General features: G+C 47.1%; 1 protein-coding gene across 1 annotated transcript in view; it reads right to left on the bottom strand.

The window, feature by feature from the left end:
* Positions 1-4,450: 4,450 nt before the first annotated feature.
* Positions 4,451-24,350, bottom strand: part of LOC142902189 (netrin receptor UNC5C-like) — a 151,110-nt gene continuing 131,210 nt past the window's right edge. Inside the window, exons 10-18 of the mRNA XM_076047056.1 lie at positions 20,494-20,720; positions 19,275-19,401; positions 18,526-18,613; positions 15,285-15,453; positions 13,216-13,449; positions 11,208-11,357; positions 10,246-10,410; positions 7,522-7,700; positions 4,451-5,610 (exon numbers count right to left, since the gene is read on the bottom strand). Coding sequence (XP_075903171.1) covers positions 5,448-5,610; positions 7,522-7,700; positions 10,246-10,410; positions 11,208-11,357; positions 13,216-13,449; positions 15,285-15,453; positions 18,526-18,613; positions 19,275-19,401; positions 20,494-20,720 — 1,502 coding nt within the window. The 3' untranslated portion in view covers positions 4,451-5,447. The remainder of the gene's footprint in view (positions 5,611-7,521; positions 7,701-10,245; positions 10,411-11,207; positions 11,358-13,215; positions 13,450-15,284; positions 15,454-18,525; positions 18,614-19,274; positions 19,402-20,493; positions 20,721-24,350) is intronic.

Here is a 24,350-nt window from a genome sequence, read left to right as displayed (position 1 = left end):
AGTCCCCACAAAAGGCCAAAAAATGATTTCCCATGAAAAATGTCAACTGTTTGTGATAGTAGAGCTCCCATGCAATAATACCTCACATGTCCATTCCTACTGCATAGTTTTTGAAATAATCCTGGTCAAAGATGAGAAATGCAATAATGTGAATGACAAAGTTGCCTACTTTGAAGTCCCCCCAAAAGGCCAAAAATTATTTCCCGTGAAATGTTTCAGCTGACTCTGAAAGTAGAGCTCCCAGGCTTTCCAATGATAATAATAATTTAGTCCGAAATCCTCGTCAACATAGACATAATGATTTCTTTTTTTATTATATTGAACTGTGTTGGAATAAGCAATGCCAACTAGTGGTCAAATCGCGGAACTATTTTTTTAAAAATTTAAAAAAAAAACATTTTTTAACATGGAATCGAAATTTAAGCGGCACCGCGGCAAATGTCAGCGTCGCGCTGTTCGATTTAGAAGGAAACTCGAATTTAGAAAAGATATTGGTCATTTTTCTTTGATATATAAACTCTTGGGTTTGTTTGGTCTCGAACCCCTAATGTCTTGGTCTTGTCTCGACCTCGACACACTTTAGTCTTGATAATGCCTCGGTCTTGGTTGGTGCGGCCTTTATTTACAACACCAACTATGACTTTGTAATGTTGCTGAAGTGTTTCCCTGGTGGATTTATTTTCCTCCCCATCTGTTCTCAAATCATGTTACGGCTCGTGACGACTGAACGACGTCTCTTTAGTCTGGATGAAAAGTAAATGTTAAACCTGAAAAGTTCCTTTACATAGATTAAACATTTGAAAGCCAATGTAACCCAAAATGATGTTATTAAATCCGGGTTAGCGGTTCTGTGTCAGTGGGTGGGACTGGGTTGCGGTACTTATTGGCTTGATGAGCTGGTTGTACTTCCTGTGGTGAAAATTTGGACCTCTGGCCCGGCGGAGTCGTCATGTTTGATGGTGGTTGTAGTTTCGGGGGGGCACCTGCAGGTGGCACTGCTCCTCCACTTTGTTACCTTCGGCCTTCCTGCAGCCAAACAGATTTGCGAGACCAGCTCAGGGACTGAACACATCCTGATGAAGTCAATGATATTGGATGAATTGAACGCCTCTGCTTTTATAATTCACTCGAATCTGATGACTCTTCGCTTTTCTTCCAGCTGATGACTTTGGTTTAACACCTCTTTATTTCCTGACACCGTTGTTCTTCATGAAACATGAACCTGTTGAAGTCGTCTGAGAGCTTTTTATTCAGTGGAGAAAAAAAAAGTAAATGCTTCTCTAATTAAATGTATCTGTACATTTTTCTCACACTCCTAAAGCACCGATGGCGGTGACACACTGAGCTGCACACGCATTAGGCAGCGGTGGTGCTTTAAGCGCCTGCATATTTTTTGCTGCAGCTCCACATTCTCTGCATTTAAATAGAAACAAAAAAAAAAAAGGACAAAAAGCCCCACCAGAGTCAAACAGTGACACCAGCAGGATTTCCACTGAATATTTAATCCCCTTCAGTGTTCTTTGAGGAGCTACTTACAGCCTGGGGCAGGGGGCATCATTGAACTGGAGGAAAAAGGTAGAAAATCCCAAAGAAATGCAAGACAAATGTGCAAATGTTTCGTACTGTGAGAAAAAGGCACTGACTTTACCCCACCCCCAAGAAGCCACTGCCTACAACATGTGATTCAGCATTGCTTATAAATATAATTTATTAATTGTCTTAAAAATTCTTTCTTACACTTTGTACAGAAAACAATTAGAGGAGATCAAGAGTCGAGCATTCGGCAAAGACTGAGCAAAGATTCATGTAGCGTGCCAGAATTAGCTTCAGAAAATATCAAATCAAAATGGACCAACACTATCCTGTACAAATGAAATCAAAATCACCCCCATTGTAAAAAAAAAAACTAAACAAAATAAATGACAAGCACAGCTCTAGATATAGTCTGCTATCATGATAACCAATGGCAAAGTTGCATAGTAGACAAAAAGAGAAAGAAAGTGAGAACATAGAAACTAGAATCTAAGTGTAGCGCACTGATTGACACTCTCAAATACAGCTGACAGTACACAACTGTACACACTGCGCATAGAAAATATTCCTGTTCTTACGTACACTGATGTCTTAACGACGCTCTTCATGTACACTCTGGGGGAGAGGGCTGGAGGGGTTCCTGCATGAGCAGCAGCGAGCGGGCAAGGGAGTGAGGGAGCTCCACCCCCTTGTGGCCTCCTCTTGCAGCGAACTGTCTGTCCTGCTGCTCCACTTCGTCAATCAGGTCAATGAAAGTAATCAGCAGCTCCAACACTGATCACTGTCAACTGACGGCCACGTCCACATGTATTGGTACATCCATTTTGGAACGGTAATATTTTTTTTTTGGTCTGTCATCTCACCAAGAAAAAAATAAAATAAAAAATAAAAAATAAAATCCTATACAGAAATTCACCATTAGTGTTTTTGTTTCTTAATTTTTTTTTAAATGTGTATCTCTGACCCATCAATGAACTGCTCAGAAATGAGAGACGTCCATCATTTCATCTTTTTCTTTGTTAAAGAAAGCACAAGCTAAAATACACGGTTCTAGAAACGGGGCCCTCTGTGACGTCACAAAAAAAGCGGGCGTCGGCTTCCCCTCCACCTCCTTGTTTTTGTCTCCTTCAGAAAATGTGATGAAGAAAAAGATGAACAAAGCGCGATGTGTTCGTAGCGGGAGGCAGTAAACGGAGGGTTTTTAGTGTGCCGTTTTTCGTAGCTCTACAGATTCATTCAAAGTTCAGTGTTGGTGTGGCTGCTCCGTCGGCGTGAGGGAGGAAAAATGAAGTCGCTATAGCTCTGTGTTGTGATTGGTTGGTCTCTTTGCAAAAACAGTTTGTCGTCTGACTTTCCTCATCATTTCCACTCTCAGCCACTACTGGGAACGTTCTCTCCCTCTGAAGCCAGCACAGACTTTCTCTTGCATAGTTATCGCGAGCGTTGGGTGGGGATATTTTGTAGAACGCCCTCGTGTGGACAGTTTAAGCAAGTTTGGGTGAAAAAAATCTTAAGTAGGTTTTCTGCATTTAGAAATCTACTCTCTCTCTCTTTCTTCCAGTGTGGATGATGAAATGTAATGATCTGAGCTTTCAGCAGCGACTCAGTGAGTCCTGCAGCTTCCTCTCCTTCGCACCTCTAGGGTTTCCTCTGGCCTCCTTTCATTGTTCAGAGCAGAAAAATCCGACTTCCCCCCCAGTATTTGACATGTTGCTGAATGTTCAGCAATAAAAAAAAAAAGAACTGAAAGCTTGGCTGGTTGCACTGTTTGCCCCCTCGTCACACACCGTTAACCTGAGTCGGCGCAAACGTCGGTGAGCCTGGCGGCCTCCGATATGTGACACTTCATTTTACACAAGCCCCTCGGCTGGATTCCTAAACAGACAAGGGCTGGAGTGACGACCGCAGACAGGACGCCGCTGTGAGCAGAGGAGAGGGACCGATGAGTTACAGACTGATGTGTTACAGGCTGCATCCAAAGCGCTCTGTAGATACTAAAAGTCAAAGGAAACAAACGAAAACCAAAATGAAATATATAAACAAAAACAACAAAAAAACTACAACACTAAACAGTAAAATATGGGTTAACATAAAATCACTTGCACAAACATAATGATCAATTTACTTTACATGTTTCAGACACTTCATAAAGAAAACAAACGACAACAACCAAAGCTGCTGTTGGCTGAACACTGCCACTCGGTGGCGCCAGCGATCAGACGGTGTCACGAAGCGGAGAACAGAACTGACACGATGGAACACAGGAAACAGGAGAGAAAGACGCATATAAATCTGTGTGGGCCATGTGCGCTCTCACACGCATATGTATGCAAAAACATGGTTATTAAAACTGGTTGCTGCGTGTTTCAGCAGAATTGGATGGAATGGCTTATGATTCAGCCTGGAGTGACGGGACCTGATTTAAATAGAGCTTCCTGTCTAGAAATGAGGAGCCCCCGAGGGGTCTACGCGGTGGTGGTGGGGAGCCGGGGGGGCACGGTGGGGGGAAGGGGTTGTCCATGGTGGGGGTCCAGGGTGGGCGTCAGCAGCTCCTCTGCATTGACTGCACTTAGCATGTGAAATTCTACAACTGCAAACTGAAAGTCCATTATTTCAAATGCTTTGAGTGCAGGTGCACGTGTGTGTGTGTGTGTGTGTGTGTGTGTGTGTGTGTGTGTGTGCGTGTGCGCGTGTTTTCTCTGAAGCCGCTGCCCTTCAGCGTGCCACGATCGAACGCCTCTAGATTGAAGTAGAAACCAACACGACTCTGTGCTGCTCGTTTGCTGACTTGTTTGTCTGTTTATCATAAGTGCTGCTGCTTTGCTGCTGCTTCCTTCAACACACCTCAAAACAGACGAGTTCAAAGGTCGCTGCTGAAGGTAGGACACTCGGGGATGTTTTTTGTTTTTTTCACCACCACCATCATCATCCTCATCATCATCATCAGTAAAACTTTGTCACTGTGTGGAAACTAAAGTCCCTCTGTTGCTTCTATGGCTTGGCTCCACTTTTGACAAAGTTGCGTGCTAGAGCGCACACGCTTTGTGGAAATCAGCCCTTTGTGATGTCACAAAGAGCAGGTATCCCTCTCTGATGTGAGCGCCGGTTAAGCGCTAAGCCAGGTGTTGGCTCCGCCCTCTCAGACCATCATCCAAAGACGGAGAAGGTCCAACAAAGTGCCGGGAAGCTAAAACCTGAAGTGTTCTTTTTTTTGCAGGAGGTTGTAAACAGAGGGCTAAATACACTGGGAACTTATGGCTATATCTCTCTAGTTGAATGGGATGATGTCCAAACAAACTGATAATCAGCTAACTCCTCTCTCTCTCTCTCTCTCACTCACTCGCTCATCTTGCCGGGGAAATATTTCATTTTTTTTTGTTGCCTTGCTACTAAGTCTGTTTTGTTCTTGTTTGTTTTTTCCCATTCTACTCTTCTGTAATCACTTAAGCTGCTCTCCCTTCATCATTGTGTTACACTCCTCCGTCCCGTTTCTCAAGGTCACTCTTGTTTTTCTTTTGTTCTCTTGTTCTTTGTTCCGTATAAAGTAACAGCAAGAAAACAACCAGTGTAATCAAGACGAGGTCTGCTTTTTTCATCTTCTCTCAGGCTTTTGTGTGTGTCTGTGTGTGTGTCTGTGTGTGTGAGAGAGTTCTTCCGTCTTCAGCTCTGGTTTGCTTTTTTGTTTCTTTGTTGTCTTTCCCTCCCTCACATCAAAGATAATCACTGCAGCGAGGCTCCAATAAACACGCCGAGGTTCCCGGCGTCGAACCTGCAGCACGTCTCATCCCGTCCTTCACCACGGCGGCTCGGCGGCGCCAGCCGAAGCCTTGGCCCGACTCTGGAGGGCTGGCGTGCAGAAACCCAGTCCGGCGGTGGCGCAGTGGTGTAGTGCCACCAGTGGTGGCGCTGCTGGGTCAGTGTTCCCGGGCCATGGAGGCCCAGCTGCCGTCGCTGCGGCCCATCTCCTCCAGCACGGCCGCCAGCTGGTTCAGGTCCCCGTCAGGGAAGTGCTGCGCCTCCCACAGGTCCAGGATCACACCGGTGGGACTGGACTTGGTGGCAAAGTAGTTCAAGTACCTGAGTGGGGAAGGGAGAGCGCCGGGGGGGGGGGGGGGGGGGGGGGGGGGGTAAATGTTTGTTTGTACGCTAATGTAAAGAGTTACCATTTTGGTACCTGCTTCCTTGGGGTTCCAAGTGTGCTGATCAGGGACCATAGCGGTGACATAGCACAGAGCAGGACACTGATTGGCTAAGAATTTTGACGAAAGCCGAGTCGGAGTCTTTCACAAAAACCAAAACCGCCATTTTTGAATGCCCCTCGTGTGGATTTTTACATTTTCACGTACTAAAAACCTGAGATGCTTATGAAACTGTGCCATGGGCGAACAAAGAGCTGCCCAGCGACTACCTTGCCTTGCCTTAGCAAACACCTTGAATTCTCTTAAACGTGTTGTTGATGTTGTTGACATGGGAGGTGGTAGCTGCAATTCAGTCTGGACATTCTTTTCAAATGTATCGATGATTCTAAAAATAAATGTGTGTTAAAGTAACTTGTATTTGAGTGTGCGAGTTGCGTCGCTCAAATGCAGATGAGTGACATGGGGGCGGGGCTAAACGAGCAGGTGTGTGGGAGAGGTCAGGGGCTAATGAGTGCATAGAACTGTTTGTTTTTACCGCCAATCTAAGTACGTTTTATTTTCTGTTTGCGTTTGCACGTTCTGTGTGTGATATTTGGGTCGGTGCCGGTTCTGTGCTGTGGTGTCGGGTCTCAGGATGGTTAGAGACACTACTAACTGCGCTCCTCTCTCTCTATGCCCCCACCCCCCCCCCCCCCAGTTTTCCCAGCTTCAGACGATGTTTTTATTCCTCAGCATGTTTCCCCCACGGCGCCTCGGCCTCCATCAGTCTGCAGGATGTGATAAAGGACACCCTGCTGCTGCTGTTGCTGCTGCTGCTGCTGCTGCTGCTTCCACTGCTTCTTCCACTCTCCACCCGACATCAACCTGCTCCTTCTTCTTCTTCTGTGGGTTTTTTTTCCTTTTTCTCTCTCGGTACAATTGATCATAAACATTAAACAGCCGCGCTGCTGTTTTTTAAAAAAAAAGGAAAATGGCAGTGAATGTGGGGAGTCGGGGGGGGACGGGTGGGGACGGGTGGGGGTTGTGAGTCAGTGTTGGAAGTCAATGAGTGGCGACGTGGCACTCAGAAGAGCAGCGAGGATTAAAGGAGGGTTATTTTTTTTTTAGCTGATTTATCATGCTTGTTTTGAAAAATGGCTTTTAGTGGAAATGTGGGAGCAAACAACAATTTGGCTCGCTGTCCTCTTCCTCTCGCTCGCTCGCTCGCTCCCGCTGGCTGCCAATATTTGGTGCCCACGATAACAAAGTAGCTGATGAGCTGGCGAGCCTGCTGGGACGCTGAGATGCACTGGCGCCCAATTATCCTCTCAGTAATCTGTTTCCGCCGCTGAACGAGCCTCCACACTGAATCATCATCATCGTCAGCCTCAGCCGGGGAGGGACGGCCGCTACCTGAGAGCCGCATGGTAATGAAGGAGAGCAAAGTGCTTTTCTCTGGGACAATGTTGAGAAAAATGTGAACACCGGCGCGAGGATGTGTTCCCCTTGCGTAAAAAGTCTCTGTATTTTTTTTCCAAGACAAGCCAGTTCGGATAACAGCTGTTCGTCTGATGCTGACTTGGTTTTTCAAAGACAAAACTATACATTTTTCTATCAATATTTTAAATGTGCTGTTTTTCAGTTGCAGCGGATGAATTATGTCATTTGGGTTTATCAGGAAAAGGTAGCCGATAACACATTGCATGTGTTACCCCCCCCCCGCCCCCTGTTTGTGATCTGAATTAAAGTCAGTGGGAACCTGGAGAGAGAGGCAGGCCCCCGGGGAGCCGTGGAGGTGATGGACGATAAACGTGTGTGTGTGTGTGTGTGTGTGTGTGTGTGTGTGTGTGTGTGTGTGCATGCGTGTTACCTGTCCAGGTTGAGTTTGTGGGCCAGCATCCTCCAGTCGTTGCCTCTGGTCTGCGGAGCGTCCAGACTGCCGCACAGTTTCTGCCTGATGGACAGAGGGATGCGGAAGGCGTTGGGTCCCACCAAGGTGGTGATGTTGCTGGCGGGGTCCATCAGGGACGTGTCTATGCACTGGACCTCCTGGTGGGACAAAGAGAAAAAAAAAGTTGTTTCAGGAAAAGTTTCAAGGAAGCTTTAACACAGAAAAGCAGTTTTCGATTTTGACGGAAGAGCTTCAAATTCTGCCATGAAATGCACAGACATGCACACACCCCAACTCTAACCCCAACACCAACCTTAAGTCTAAATCTAACTTTAACCCCAATCTTAATTTGCCAAGAGACGTGACTGTTTCGAGTCAAAGTAGAAGAAAGTACTACTGCGGTACAACATTGCGTGCCTAGCAGCTAGCCGCATGGCTAATGCTTCCCACTGAACCAATAGGAAGCCGATCCAGAGGTTCCGGTCCAGTTTCATCCAGTGTGTGGGGGCTGGTTTAAACCAGCCTAGTTAAAGGACTGCAGTGTATTTACACAATGTCCTTCTGTTTGTGTTGCCGCCGCTTGCTGAAATACATACATATATATATAGAAATATATATATATACACCTAATTTACACAAGAACGACTGAAACACATGCTGAAGTTGTGCACTGGAGCTCTCTGGATGTTCCTCTGAACCTTCGCCTTTGTTAATGAGCCATTGGTGGGCCGACAGGAGCCGGCAGTCTGATGAAGGCGGCGCAGCGGAGAGAAAAAAAACGCAACAAGTGGCCGTCGGCGACGTGGGCGACGCGAGCGACGAGCGCTTGCTACGTCCATTAGCCGCGCTTTCCAACTCACCAACGCTCCAGATATACGGATCTAATTAGAGTTTGTCCCCAAAGCAGCTGCAACAGTGAGAAATTCTGACGACTTGTGTTCCCAAATGGATTTTACGGGTGTTTTGACTCCCAGATGGACACATAAGACATGAGCGATAATAAATCCAACAGGTTTGCTTGAGTTTCAAAGATACTGTGACGTTTTTGAAGTTGCAGATGTGCATGATGCAAGGAATGAACAATTTAAAGGCATAGTTTTAGCCTAATGCAAAAAAAAAAAAAAAAAGAAAAAACAACCCTGCTACATTGTTATTGAGCTGATAAAGATTATTGCATAATCTTTCACGCCGGGAGTTTTGCAACCAGTTTATTATTCAGCTGCAAACTGTCCCACGCAGTTCATATCTTTGCCGCCGCTGCGCAATTAAAAGTGACATGCTTATCGGAAATATTTATGTCTAGTGATAACATGAATAATAATAATCATAAAGAAAATACAATATCAGCGTTAAAGTGCCGGCCTGAAGTGACGGCGGCAACAGGAACCGGCAGGAAATGAGCTCCCGATAAGAGGCGGAGGAAGACGGATCATTTCCACCATTTTCATACCAGTAGACGTCTGTCGAGTCGCTATCTGGCGCAGGGAGGTCACGTGACCGACTGATGAACGAGCCTTTCGGCTGGAAGTCGATAACGGCGGCGCAATAATTACACATCAGCGCAGACGGTCACGTGGAGAACAGAATAAAAAAAATATTACATACATAATAATACATCGTCTCCTTGGGCACTTTGCGACGGGCCAATCAGAGGAGCTCGAGAGCCAGTTTTGCACTCTGATTGCTTCAAGGAAATGCACACGGACGGACGGACGGTGAGAATAAACAGACAAACGGCGCACGTGCAGCCACGTGACAGATTGCGACTGATCAGATCACAGAATGACGAAAGGCTGCAATTAGTGTCTCACTCCTGTGGTATCAGTGAGAAATGCGCTTCGCTCTTTGCCAACTTCTGCCGTCAGAGGCGGAGCTACACGGCTGAGCTGCGATTACTGCGGTGGGTCAGCCGACGCCGGTCACCGGGATTGCAGCTCTTGAGACGCAAAGGGGTCCAAGCAGCTCATTGGTTCCCACGGAACTAAACGTTGACAACGGCAGAGTTTCATGAGCAGAATTTGAAAAAAAAAAAAAAAAAAAAGGAAAGAGAAAAAGGCTAAAAAAAACAAACAAACCTCTAACTTGCAAAATGAGCAGAAATTCAAACTGCCATCACACTAGTTTCTAACTTGTACAGCTTACTGGCTTTTTGCTTGTGTTCTCATCAAGCGATAAACAACCCCCCCCCGCCCCCCCCGCCCCCCACCACCACCACCACCACCACCATCGCCTAAATAAAAGAATCCTCAGTGTTGCTCTGGAACTGGGGGAGAATTTAGAGCAGCAACATCGGGAAGAACTGCATGACCCACGACTAGAACACACACACACACACACACACACACACACACACACACACACACACACACACGGGAACTTTTTGTGGCTGTATGGCCTAGACAGCAAGACGGAGACGAAATGAAAGCGGATGTATTCCTCTCATGATTCGTGACCTTCAGCCTGAACATGAATGATTGAACAGAGTCACCGAACCACAGCCCAAGCCCGAGGAGAAACTTGGTGACTTCTGGACCTTCACTCTGGGCAGAGCAGAAGTTGGAACAAGAGGAAGTGCTTCACTCCAGCATTTCTTCCTCACCGCGTCGTCCCTGAACTTCTTGCCTGAGCTTCCGTCTTGCTGCCTGCAGGGTAGAAGTTCCCTGGCCACGCTTCCTGTGTGACGTGTGTGGGACTGGAACTCACCTCCTCCAGCGTGTTGCTGAGCTGGAAGATCTGCCCCTCCCCCTCCACCTGCCGCACACACAGCTTGCAGCTGATGTCCGTGGTGGCCGTGCTGGAGCGCTCCAGTGTGAAGGTGCAGTGGAGGGTTCGCTGGCTGCCGCTCCACACCTGGTAGAACGGGATCTCCTGGAGAGAGCGAGCGAGAGAGGGAGAGGGAGAGAGAGGGAGAGTTCATGGCGGGGTCTCGGAAAACAAACTCAGGCCCCTGTTTCCTGACGCTGACGCATTTGACATTTGCTGGAGTGTGAGTCACGTTCATGTTATATATATATATATTTTTAATATGATAATATATTGTTATATTTATTCAATAATATTCTTGTTTTATTTAAAAACTTTTGGCCATCACTGTAAAAATCTTCATTATGCCAATACAATGAAGTACGACGCTTAAGTATAGTTAATACTCCTGGTCGCCAACACCATGACGTGAGCAAACTCAACATGACCTCCATCATCATGACCTCAGTCCATTTTCCCTGAATCAGAGCAGCACAAAAACGACTTTTTCAACTTCAGTTCAGTTGAGTCACAAGACCAGGAAGCAACGGCGGCAAGCTGCCGTTCAAAACCACTGAAGAAGACGATGAAGAAGAATCAGGAAGTGACTGCAAGCCTAGCTGCAGCTAAGGATGTTCGCATGCAGCAGCAGGTTTTTCAGGTCCGCTGGGATTTTTTTTTTTTTTACATTAACCGAAAAACAAAGATCTTGGCTTGTGCCGCTCGTGTTGCACCGCCACCTTCTCCTCCTCCTCCTCCTCCTATTTCACCTTCACTACCACCTCCTCGTCCTCCTCCACCAGATGGAGGCGTGAAACCAGACGCAAAAGCATTCATGACATGTCCCTGCTGACAACACGCTCACATGTTTGACTAGCGACGCTCTCTCACTCGCTCTCTCGCTCGCTCGCCCACTCGCTCACCTGGTACTTTGCGATGAGTTTGCTCTTCCAGTGTGTGTGCGGCACGTCGTGAATCGACAGTCTCAGGTTGTGTGTGCTGTCTTTAAAGTTCAGCGTCTTTGGCTCATCCAAGAGCTTCCCGCCCATCTGCGTCTCCATCTGAAGAACCTCCTGAAGAGAGAGAGAGAGAGAGAGAAAGAGATAACGAAGCCAGCGTGACTCAGAGCTCGGCCACTTTGCTGTCTAGCAGGAAGGCAGAACTCTCACAATATTTATTCAAGAAAAAGAAATACATTTCTCAGAAGACAAATAAAGAGCAAAAGAGAGAGAGAGAGAGAGAGAAAGAGCGCAGCCAGCTTTGGCTGGCTGGCAGTGTGTGAATGTCGGTCTCCTCTTCTCCTCCGTCGTCTTTCCTTATTCCTTCACAGTGGGTGAAACCAACCAAAGTGTGAAACCAACCAAAGTGTTTCTTCTGGTCGGAACTGAAACCTCCTGCAATCTCACAAACTGAAATCCCGATGTTTTTTTTTGGGGTGACAGGATGGGGTTGCTGGTGGTGGCAACCCTAGTATCAACGCTCAGTAGACATAGCTTAGCACTGTGTCACTTTAAAAACCCCAGTCCAATCAACAAAAATATTGTTCCCCTCTCATATGTGAGCAACACGGAGAGAGAGGGTCCAAACATTTTCAAAGGCGTTTTGCTCCAGTGCAGCTGGTTTGTGAGGAAAACTGGAAGTCTGCTGGGATTTAGTGCTCATCTTTTCAACTTGACTCATGTACAGCAGCTAAAGACGTCAAGAGTGCTGAGAGCGCCACCTCTCTCTGACCTGCGCACTCTGATCATATTAACACAAACACGGGTTAGGAACATTTCTTTCTTTCTTTTTATGGATCGCTCTGCCAGTTTTGATGGGTTTGACTTCTGAAGCCTCCTGCCGCCTTGGCTTTTTTTTTCTTCAAAAATAATCAATTCCTCCTTCCGCTGGTCCTTCCTACGCGGTTAGCTCAGCGCTGGATTTGCCAGCAGAGAGAAGTTGACCGATCAATTATGCCGCACAAAGTCTCCATCATTAAAAAGTCCGCCTCCGCCGTTGTTTTGTTTCAATTTTGTAAGGAAAAAAGCGTGCAGCAGTGCTTGTGTGGCAGTGTGCCATACATACCCTTGACTTTATCGCACTTAGCATCGCATAAATTAGCGATGCTAATGACCCAGCAGCCTATCAGATGGTCCCTGCAGTGCTTTGACTTTGAATTGTTCAGCGCGTGGTTCTGACTTTGCCACGACCCTGTTCTGTTGACGCTCCTCTATAAGCTTCCCTCCAACAGGACTGCGGCTGGAGCAAAAGTTTGTTTTTTGTTTTTTTTCCACCGACTCCTCGACCACTTCTCAACTTTGAACATATTTTGCCATAAAGATGGAAAAAAAAAAAAAAACTGGAGAAAGGTTCAGGATTTGGCTGCCCGGGAGAGATAAAGGCTGGATTTGAAACCCGCTCGTGTGTTAATGTGCAATCAGACGCTGCTGGTGGCTTGAGCAGCCTGTCCTGGTCCGTCCAGGACAGGAAGTGAAGCAGGTGTGTCGGGAACGCCTTCCTCACTCATTCCAGCCTGCCTGCAGATGCTTCGTCTGAGAAAGCAGAGTGGCGACTGGTCCACCTGAGTGGCGACTGGTCCACATGAGCAGCGACTGGTCCACCTGAGTGGCGACTGGTCCACCTCACCTTGCTTGTCCAACAACACTCGGCGCAGACAGGCACTGCTAATGAGCTCGTGTGCAGATGTTGTGGATGTGGGATTAGGTTGCGTGGAGACAGAAAAGCTTCATCCCAATATTTTTATTTGGTGGGGAGAAAATATGGAGCGCCACGTCCAGCTTGAGTCTCCTGAGGTGCGTCACTGCAGGCTTAATAAACCCGTGATGCGGCTCGTCTGGTTTTGGAAACTTCACTCAGTGAAATTTCACTGTTCATGCACTGAAAACACAATCCGGCTCCGGTCTAAACGAACACATTAAAGGGGTTCTTCACCTTGAGTGCGTCCTGGTTGTCGTCCAGGCAGTACACCCTGATGTGGTAGTCCATGGTGGTGCAGGACACGGGCCCGAAAACGGCCAGCTTCAGGCGCTTGGCGGCCGCCTTGCAGAGCGACTGGCCCACCAGGCAGTAGGTGCCCAGGCTCTCCGTCAGGATGTGGCACGACTCCGAGTCCATCTGCACGTAGCAGGGCGTGGTGAAGTTCTCCTCACCCACCACCACCACATCCTGGAGCGGCACACACACACACACACACACACACGCGCGCGCGCACACACACACACACACACACACACACACACACACACACACACACACACACACACACACAGAGGTTAACTTATGAAGAGGTTTGCTTTAATAGTGTCAAACACGCGATGATTCACAGCTTGTTTGTATTCAATCCACTAAGCCAGAAACGTGCAACAATGCTGTGTTGTGGCTCCGTCATCGGATGGATTTCGGAGAAACGGAAACTGCGTAAAAAAGAAAAGCTGAGTTAAAAAAGGAAGCTGGAAGCTGGTCTCTGGAGGAGAGGAAGATGTATGAAGGGTGAAAGGATGGAGGGATGAAGGATGAGGGAGTTAGAGATGAATGGGTGAGGACGGTGGTGAGTGATGAGGGCTGGAGGAACCTGCAGATCTAAACTCTGGGTATGTTTCCTCTCCAGTGTTCCCAGTGGGCTCCCAGTGTCTCTGGCTCTGATTCTATCACACAGCTGGATGTGTGTGGAGCTGTTTCCGCTGCAGCAACACCCCCCCCCTCCCCCACCACCCCCACCACGTCGTCCCAACACAACATCTGCACTGATGTTTGCAGAGCTGTACTAACGATGAACTAATTACTGCGAGGAGAAACACAGACGGCGACAGTGAGAGTTGGAGGGGAACCAAGTTGTCACCGCCATGATAATGACGACAAACAAATCAACCAACAAACAAATGGAAGCAGTGTGTGTGTGTGTGTGTGTGTGTGTGTGTGTGTGTGTGTCTGCTGCCCCCTGACTCTCTGCTTGGCTGGCCAATCAATACGAGGAGGCGGGAAAAGCAATATGCTGAAAATCTGTTATTACTGGTCATCGCCACCAGGGTCACCCCCCCCCCCTCCCCCGCTCCCCTCACTGTGAGCAGAGATCCAATGACCCCCTCCAACTCCACCCCCGCCTGCTGATTTTTCTTTCTTTCTTTCTTTGTTTTGTTCTGCTGCACCGAGAGAACAAATCGACTTCCTGATGAAATTCCACTTTTCATTTTGCTCGTCTTTACCACCGAACCTCTTCCAGTCTCCTCCATTTCTGTCCGACACACACACACACACACACTCGCACACACACACTCTCATGCATGGCTAATTGTGCGCAGACATTGTGCGGCGCCGTGATAAGCAGCAGAAGACGGCGCTGCGGCGCCTTGTAGACACAGTGATGCTGCAGGACGGCCTTATCACACACACACACACACACACACACACACACACACACACACACACACACACACACACACACACACACACACACACACGCACGCACGCACACTGAGGCAGGAAGGCTGAGGTAGAGACACGCTGAGAGACAGGAGGAGGAGGAGAGGAGGAAGGAGCAGCCTAACTAATCTCCTCTGATGGTCTTCAGCCTCTGGACTCTGTTTACTGATCATTTCTTTCCTTCCTGCTTCTATTCACCGCCCACGTGCTGTCAGCGTGATGCCGACTATTCTTTTTCTTCTTCATCTTCGTCGTCTTCTTCTTCTTCTCTCCTGGACGAGGACGATAAGTTGCGTGGCAGCCAAATAAGCTGCATGAGTCACGGCTGAACGAACGAGTGAGGAGATAATTCAGGAGTTTCTGCTGTCTGCAGGTGAGCAGAGCCCCTTATCAGCTTTGGATTATAGAGCTCCACCAGTGGGTAGAGGTGGTGATGGAGGTGGTAATGGTGGAAGAGGTGGAGGTGATGGCGGTGGAGGTGGGGAAGGTGGATATGGAGGTGGAGGTATCCCTGTTCCTCCTATTCTTAGAGGAACAGGGTAAAAAGCAGAGGATAGTTGATCTCCCAGCATGCTCCTCACCTCCCAGTCTCCTGGGAGCAGCTGGTTCTTCAGCTGGAGCAACCAGTCCTCCTGGACGTTGTCACAGCAGTGGTGCATGGTGAGGATGAGGGGCCTGGTCAGCAGGGCTCCTGGGGGTCCGCAGCTCACCACCGGGCTCAGCACCGTCTGGATGTCCTCGACAGGGGGTCTGGAGATGGAGGGAGGGAGAGCAGAACAAAGTCACGGGGGAGTGAAAAGACGAGCAAAGAGAGACACAGGAATTTGTGGCGTGAAAGACTGGTGTGAACACGTTGGCTGGTATCGTGACCAGGACAGTGGTGTTGGACTCAGGTGGGCAGGAATATCAAGAGAATCAGTCAACAGGAGGCAGATAACGCGGCAGGAGAAGAAGACAGTCAACAGAACTTTTCTAGAGCAGTTATTTCTGAAGCTTTAGACCACAGCCAGGGGCCATATGTGGCCCATGAAACTTTTTGATCTGACTGACATGAAGAAATGATATTAACAATCAGTCAGTCATTAAAAGCTGTATTTCCTCCATGTTTCCAGTGTTTTCAGAGTCGCTTCAATGAAGAGCAAAACACTGTGGGGCTTCAAAGACACTGATTTGGTTGCAACTTTGCTTTGTTTCCTTTTCATTTGACATGAAAGCAACATATTTTCTACATATCCCATGATAGATTGTTTCCTCTTATGAGGTGGCTCACCAAAACACTCCACCCATCTGTTGCTGCTCCGGCCCCTCTGGCACATTTTAAAACCCACTGTGGCCCACCAGTCAAACAGTTGGACCACCCCTGATTTAGGAAGCTGCTGCTGTGTACAAGCCTACAGAGTCCAGGCAGCAGCAGCAGCAGGAGCTCCAGGCTAACTAGCCTCAGCGTCCAGATCAGATTCCATAAGTGTCAATTATTAACTGCCCCTTTTTGAATAATAAATCAACAGGTACCGTTGCATTTTTAAGCCATGATCGATATGAAAATGTCAGGAGTTTTTTTCCTCCAGTGTCTCTGTGTCTATCTCGGGACCTGGATTTATTTTGTTTTATTTTTTTTTTAAGTTTGGACAAAAGAAAATCCTTCAAGTTGTTTTATTTGTCCGCTCACCTTTTGTTTTATTGATTCAACATGTGTAGCTTGTTACTTACTGGCGGGGGCAGAAGATAAAGACATGACCGGCAGCTCCACCTCCCTCTCCTTAACGTCTCCCACCCTTAACAACGCCCCCCTGACTCCCCCCCGGCGAATGACATTCTGCAATATATTTTTTTATGGATCCTTGCACGAGATAAGGGAGCAAACAGAGTGATGATGAAGGCGCCTGTGAGGCCAAACTGACACCTGGAGTTTAAATTTCGGGGAGCTGGAGCGCACAATTGGAGGCCGGCAGGGGGCGTCGCCGAGGGAAATCAATACATCTGCACCGTCATTGGCCACTGGCCGGCTATTGACTGAGAACTGAGGACGGAGGAGGATGGAGGAGAAGAGGGTGGACTCTCAGAAACACTCCTCCGTCCTGAGGAAGCTTCACTCTCATCGACGGCATCGATCAGATGGAGACTAGAACAGACACCAGGTGGAGAACACCAACCAGTGGAGGGGTTGGTTGAGGTTAAGGGGTGGGGCAGTGGGGGAGTAATGAGGGGTGGGGGGTGTGGGCTTGTGCTCAGTCGTTGATGATGAAGATCCACCCAAAAACATTAGAGATCATTTTCTCTCCCGTCGCCTCTTGTGGAGTTTCAGATGCTCGCTTTTCTTGACACCAACAACTTGTTTCTCCATTATTTGGCAAGAGTCTTCTACAACCTTTTGACTTTTAAAAGACTTTATTTCTTATTTCTTTATTTCTTAATTTCTTTCTCATCAGAGTCACATCCCTGTTGACTCCTGTTTTTACACGAGAGGATTTTTTTATTTTTTTTATTAACGTAAGCAAGTGGAATATATCAATTTCCTCTCCTGCATCTTTGTCCCACCGAGGGTTTTTTTTCAACTCACTGGAGAGTTTGGGAGTCAGGGATTACACATATAACAGGATTGCAATAATCCTAAAAAATAACCACTAATCTGTTAGTTACTGTGGAAACGCTGATCTTTTCGAACACGCTGTCAGAAAACCGTGGCTGCTTGTTGTATTTTTTTGATGCATGACAGGGAAAATCCCTAAAAGCAAGCGGAGGTGACGTCAGTCTGACACATCTGAGCGTGACAGGGGTGTTTTCCTTTAGCTCCATGTTGAGATAATTAGTCTGAGTCCAAAAAGCAGGATTAGCCATGGGATTTATCTGGATTAATGGCCTGATTACAGTGGTAAGTGGATGATAATTAATGTTTAAAATACTAAGATCTTATCTCTTCCACTGCCAGAGAGGAGCTCCCACTCTGGCACTGAAGTGTGACCACCACATTAGCAGCCCAGTGCTGGTAGTCTCAGTCCTAAAGAACCTAGTCCTGATACTCTCGGGTCCTGGAGAACACAGTTCTGGTAGTCTCAGGAGCTAAAGAACCCAGTCCTGGTAGTCTCAGGTCTGAGAGAACCCAGTCCTGATAGTTTTAGGAGGATCAGTTCAGTTGGTTTTTCCTCTGATTGTACAAAGCACGTTCAGACGAGAGAGGGAGAGAGAGAGAGAGAGATGCTGTGTCTCAATTCAGGTTCTGCACCCTTCAGACCGAGTGTCCTCCGTCTGAAGGAAGCGTTCTTCGAGTACCCAGCCTAGAAGGACAGACCAAACCCCGCCTCCCCGGTCACCACTCGGGACGGTCTAGCCTTCGGCGTATTTCCTCGTTTCGTCACCGCCGTTCCCTCCGGCTGGCCAACCCCGGAAGTGACGTTTTTATAGCATCAAGCTAACCATTGGTTCGCCATCTAACGATGGCGTTGAATGTTCAAATAAATAAAAACCCGATGTTAAAACTGAATATTTTATGTGGAATTTAATACTTAAATTTATATGAAGTGTCTTTGCCAGTAGATGCCGCTAATTTCAGCTGACTTCCCAGGATCCTAGGTTGCTTTGCAGCAGCACGCAAAGCATCATGGGATATTCAAGTACGCGAAGGATAGTAGCGGTGCATCCTTGGAATCGGCTAAAACGAGTGCGTATTTCCGAGTGTGCACATTGAGCGTCCTAAGCACCCTCGGGAATTGGGACGAGCCTTCGCGCAGTGCTCTGACGCAACTTCCTTTCAAAATGCGCACTTCAAGGATGCAGACCCTGAATTGAGACACAGCAAGAGACAAAAAAAAACGGTGTGGTTACCTCAGGCTGTCCTTCCTGTGCACTGTCACATACATCTCATACACCCGACCCTGAGGAACGGCACCAGCGGGAACCAGCAGACTCACACCTGCAGGGATGAGAAGGAGAAGAAGACAGGATTTACACTCAAACAATACAAGTGTAACACAGTACAACCCATATCTGCCAACATGGTATAGCTCTAGAAACTAGCAATCTTAGCACTCTGTTTACAGCCGCCTGCTAAAAGTGACGCTTCGTTGGGCTGGTGGTTGCGTTGTGTGGGTGTGTCGGGGGGTGTTGTGCCACTTAACAGTGGTGTCATGTTAAATGTGGTCTGATCTACTAGACCTGTGTGTTTTAGCACACAGCGTGCTGCGAACAGTGGAGGAGGCAGAAGATATCAATCGTGGACTTCTCTCCTTCCTGGGGATTTTACTGACAGTCGACAGATTTAGAGCCTCGTTAAAGTCAATTATGCATAATATGGGGCCTTTAATAAAATAGACAAAATGTACATAAACCCTGAATGAGAGAAATGAAGATAAAATGCAGGTGATTATGCAACGGGAGCTGCTGTCTACAGATAGGAACAGAGACGGTGGCTTGAGGTCAATTCAGAACCTTCACTGCGATGGTTCACAGGAATCAGTGGCAGCAGGAGGATCCAGCACCTTCTTGAAGGACCTCATGTTTAAGGACTAGCAACAGAATCAATTCAGTGATCTTCAGGGTTAAAAGAGAAGGATGTGGGGAGGAGTTTGACCCACCAGAGTTGGGCACGATCAGGTGTCCTCCCTGGTTGTTGAAGGACCCGTGGGCGGTGCAGGACGGGTCACGGCTCCGGGCCAGGCTCTGGTTCCGCAGGTTCATGGTGTCGCTGTTGTCCAGCAGCGACTGTGTCACCCGAGATCAGCACAGACACGTCAGTGACCTGCATGACTGCGTTGAGTTTACACATTCTTTTTTTCTCTTTTTTCATTTCGTTTCATTATTGCTTTTGTTAATGATGTGATGCTGTTCAAATATGGTGTTGTATTTGGTTGCCAGTTGCTCTCTTTGTCCCCATCTATCCCCCTCTCTACTCCCATCCAGCCCCGGCTGCTGACTGGCAGCTCTGGATTGAACATTTAATACAGGAAGTCAGGACCTCGAGCTCACAGCAACCCGACGCGTTCAGGCTCCACGGGATATAAGAGAATCGTCTGGTATTAATGCAGAAAATCAGTGTTGCACAAGCATTCATTGAAAAAACCCCTCAAAACTCATGTTAAACATCAAACACTTTACAGATGTCTAGTCAACTGTCAGAAGTTATGACTGCAGTTTTTTCTTCCTCCATCTGAAATCTTTTCATGTCTTTGGACTTTAAGTACAAGACAGTTTGATTCCTCTTTGATTTTTAATCTGATTTCTTTGTAACCACAAACTACAAGGAAGGTCTGCTTGTGCCTGCAAGCGCTGCCACAGGGCTGAGCAAGAAGTGTGTGTGTTTGTGTGTGTGTGTGTGTGTGTGTGTGTGTGTGTGTGTGTGTGTGTGTGTGTGTGCCTGGTGTGCCTGCATTTCCAGTAAATCTATGAAGCAACCTCAGGCACAGCTGGTCAAATGTGACCTGCTCTGCATTTCCTTGTCAGGATGTCGGCAGTGAGAACAGTCAGGACTTGGTGGTTTGAGGAGTTTTTCTGGCTTTGTCCAACAAATAAAAACCTGCATTGAAAATCCTGCGTGTACCGTCTGTCCAGCAGGGACCGCCAAAAGTGGTTGCAAAAAGACTAAAAATGAAAATACGGAAAGGGGCACTAAAAGAATGTGTTAAAATTAATTGTTGGTCTACATTGCTAGAAAAAAATAATAATAATCATTTGGCTGTAATGTTCATTTTGCCAGATTTGGTCGAATTTTCAGCAAAAATGTCCTGAAAATGTTTGCATGGCTGCAGTTTAGCGACCGACTGCGAGACCAATCACCATGTGTGGTTGTGTGTGTGCGACAGATACCTTTGGCGACAGCTTGGAGGTGAGGTCACCCCCGAAGTCGTCCTGGGGGGTCACCAGGCCTGAGGAGTTGTACACCTTGATCTTCAGGTTGGGCAGGGGGTCCAGCAGCGGTGAGCTGGTCATGGGGATCTTGTCGGAGACATCGTGCAGGGCGTAAACGGGGCCGCGGTACATGGCGGCCGCGTTGGTCAGGTCGGGTGGTGCCGCCAGGAGGTCGGCTGGAGGAGAAAGAGAGAGACAGAGTGAGAGAGAGAGAGAGAGAGAGAGAGAGAGAGAGAGAGAGAGGGAGAGAGAGAGAGGGGAAACCATGAGGACATCAGCAGAGTGAAGAAGAGAAGCAGCGTCTGTGTCTGCAGTTAGGGAGATGAGGAGTGGCTGTCGGTGTGACGCAGTGTGACCTGCAGGACAATTCCTGACTGCTGCATCGCTGGTGAATAGTGGGTGGGGCTACAGATAGAAAAATATATATATACATATATATATTTTAAGGCATGAAAATAACGTTGGCTTCATCAGGCAAACAAAAACAAAGCTGGAGAAGTTTCCAGAAACACCGTCAGCAATGTTGGCCTGCTGTGACTAAACATTCATCACTGATGACTGAATCACTCCATCCTCTGTTTTTAGAAGCTCGCTCGCTCGCCCCGTCGCGACCCAACCTGACTGACACAGAGCCGCCGTCTACCTCCAGAAATGTTAATTGGCAATTAGAATTGTTAAAAGTGACCTGTTGGACTTCAGCTCATTAAAAGTCTGATTCCGACTCGACCTGCTCTGTCTGCGGTTCTTTCTTCTTGCAAATCTTCATCTGATCATTCCACTTTCTTCTTGTCACCCAAATGTCACCTATTACCCAGAAAACCCATTATGGCAAAATATCACACTTCAATAATTGAAAATCCATTACCAGGATTTTATATTGCAGATGTTGCTCGGAAGGAGGGTGTTTGACTTAATGTAAAAAAAAAAAAAAAAAGAAAAATCTGTAGAATTACAATATTCAAACACTTTAGACCACCAGGTAACGACAAACAATGTAGGAGAAAATTTGTTTGTTTGCTTCACTGTTCAGGCCGACAAAATCAAATTTAGGATAAAAATAGATTTTATAACCTGACCGCTGTGTCGACATAATGTGCTTCTGGTAAAACAATCTGGGAATGTACAATTTGTTGACAGTCTGCTGCAGTGTGTTGAAATGCAGTTGAAAGTCAACTGGAGCCACTTTGCACCACAACGACGTTTTCCCCGTTCACACATTCCAGACACAACAACCTGTGGTTTCCAATCTGGACTCATTTAATCTGGAGAACATTTAAAAAAAAAAAAAAAAAAAACCTTCTTCATTTTTGGTGATTCGAATACATTTGTATGTGTGTCAGTGAAAGAGTGAAATGCATTAAAAATCCAAATTCGCCTCCTGAAGCAGTGTCTGTAAAAGTGTGAATTTGCCTCGTGGCAGCTGGTGATATATTGCAGTGATATGTTCACAATCATATGCGGCGAGAGCAGCAACAGTCGCTACTGCAGGACACATTGTCTGAAGATTGCAACTACAGTTATACAAGTAGGCAGTACTGTACTCATGCACACACACACACACACACACACACACACACACACGCACACACACACACACACACACACGAGATGACATGACAGTGCACTCATCGCGGAGGGTTAGAATGAGGTGCATCAATAATAAATTCAGAACGCTAATCCTGCAGTTTAATATTCACGGAAGCGTCTATACAGTCGCATTCTTGTTTCCAGGCGCAGCTGAATCAACATAGAGTGGATTTGTAAATTAAATAAGAAAACACAGCGCACACCACTTGTTTTTCTTCCATTTTTCTTCCCTTAACATTCACTCTCTAATGTTTTGCAATCAAAGTGTGTGTGTGTGTGTTCGGGGGTGGGGTGAGTGGGGGGTGGGATTGGGGTTGCATTTTAACCATTAGTGCCGCCTTTGTGGCAACACTTTCTCTGCCAGCTTCACTCACTTTCATGTGAGCAGGAGGCGCCGCGTTCCAACTGCGACTCTTATTTTCTTCCTGTGAAGACTTTTGGCACGGCCAGACAAAGTTAGCGCAGTAATTATCCTGCAGGGGGCGACTCGACCGTTCCCTTGCCAGTTCTGTCATCACAACTGGCTGCCACTCCAGCCTTGAAGGAACTCCTCCACAAAAACCGACAACTCACAAACAAAATGTAAAACATGACATTTTAAGATGTCAAAAATACAACTAAAAATACTGTTCATAAGATCTAGATTTTTTACTTTTATACACTGCAAATGTTTTCTTTTTTATTTTGTATTGCCTTATTTCTTTAAAATTAATATATATTTTTTGCACTATACCTCTGCTGTAAAGATGGAATTTTCCCCACTGTGGGATTGATAAAGGCTTTCTACTCTATTCGATTCTATGCACTTGCTGAGGTGCGACGGCCGCACACAGAGCAGCGACACGCGCAGGATGAAAAGTGAGCGGTGGTCAGTGGCCGAGAAGTTTTGATTTTTCCAAACTGACATTTGGAGACGAGACGACGTGATTGACTTTCTCCTCCCAAAGGAAATTAGTCTGAGGTTCAGAGTGCAGCCACAGCAGCTGCTGCTGCTGCTGCTGCTGCTGCTGGGATGCCTGCACATCGAGCAAGCAGAGAGACCAAACAGAGGCGAGACGAACACACACACACACACACACACACGCACGCACGCACACACACACACACACACACACACGCACACACGCGCACACACACAAAACTCGACATCAGAACTGCCAACTATTACCAACAATGAACAAGCAGCATCGCACCCACACTACCTGTCTGTGGACAAATTATCAAATCCGTGAGGAAACAATAAATACTGCACATGGTGAAGAGGAGAGGAGAAGGTTGTGGGTTCGATTCCCAACCACACAAACCTGCAGAGGACAATTCCACTGTTTCCAGTGGCTTTTTCTTGGCAGCAGACTGGAAAACATTGTCATTGGCTCCACCAGCCCATCTATTCTAATTTTGAAAGCCCTCATTACCACACACACACACGCACGTGCACGCGCACATACACTCACACAGAGATGTGTCACCTATCACTGGCCTGCTTTCTGTGTCAGCAGGCTGTTTACCCTTAAAGCCAGCGGCTATTACAGCCAAATCATCCCCGCTGAAATTTAATTAACAGCTAATGGAAACAGAGAGGAAGAGAGAGAGAGACAGCACTGTGTGTGTGTGTGTGTGTGTGTGTGTGTGTGTGTGTGTGTGTGTGTGCACGTGTGTAATTCCTTATTAATAGTTATCGGGAATGGTCCCTTGGCACAATGACAAGCATTCTAATTCTTTACTGATAACATGTCACCCGACCAACACTCTGACACACACACACGCACACGCACACGCACACACACACACACACACACACACACACACACACACACACACACACACACACACACACACACGCGCTTGCGGCCTGCTGTTTACCCGTTGGTCCTGATTCATACTGTTAGAACGTGATGTAAATGTCAAGCAGGCAACACGACACTGGATCTGGAGCAGCAACTGTTGAAAATGGAGCCGCCCCTCCGCCCGTGACAATAATAGACTAATAGACTGGGAGATTGTTGAAGACAATCCGTGTCTTCTTGTCACTGGCTTTACAATGCAAACAATTCAAAAAGCAAAGTCACCAGTTGAGGATCTCAGAGGACTGAAACCAGATTCATCCACATTCCCCATGCAGTCCTGGGATTTCCAGGAAGCCACCGAATATTTTGCAGGATTGTGCAGTGATATGTGTGTGTGTGTGTGTGTGTGTGTGTGTGTGTGTGTGTGGTGTG

Source organism: Nelusetta ayraudi, unplaced genomic scaffold (assembly GCF_046127955.1).
Source record: "Nelusetta ayraudi isolate G7.1 ecotype Tasmania unplaced genomic scaffold, CSIRO-AGI_Nayr_v1 ptg000092l, whole genome shotgun sequence".
In the NCBI taxonomy this organism is placed as follows: Eukaryota; Metazoa; Chordata; class Actinopteri; order Tetraodontiformes; family Monacanthidae; genus Nelusetta; species Nelusetta ayraudi.
The sequence above is the reverse complement of the archived record's forward strand: the minus strand, read 5'-3'. Positions and strand labels throughout refer to the sequence as shown.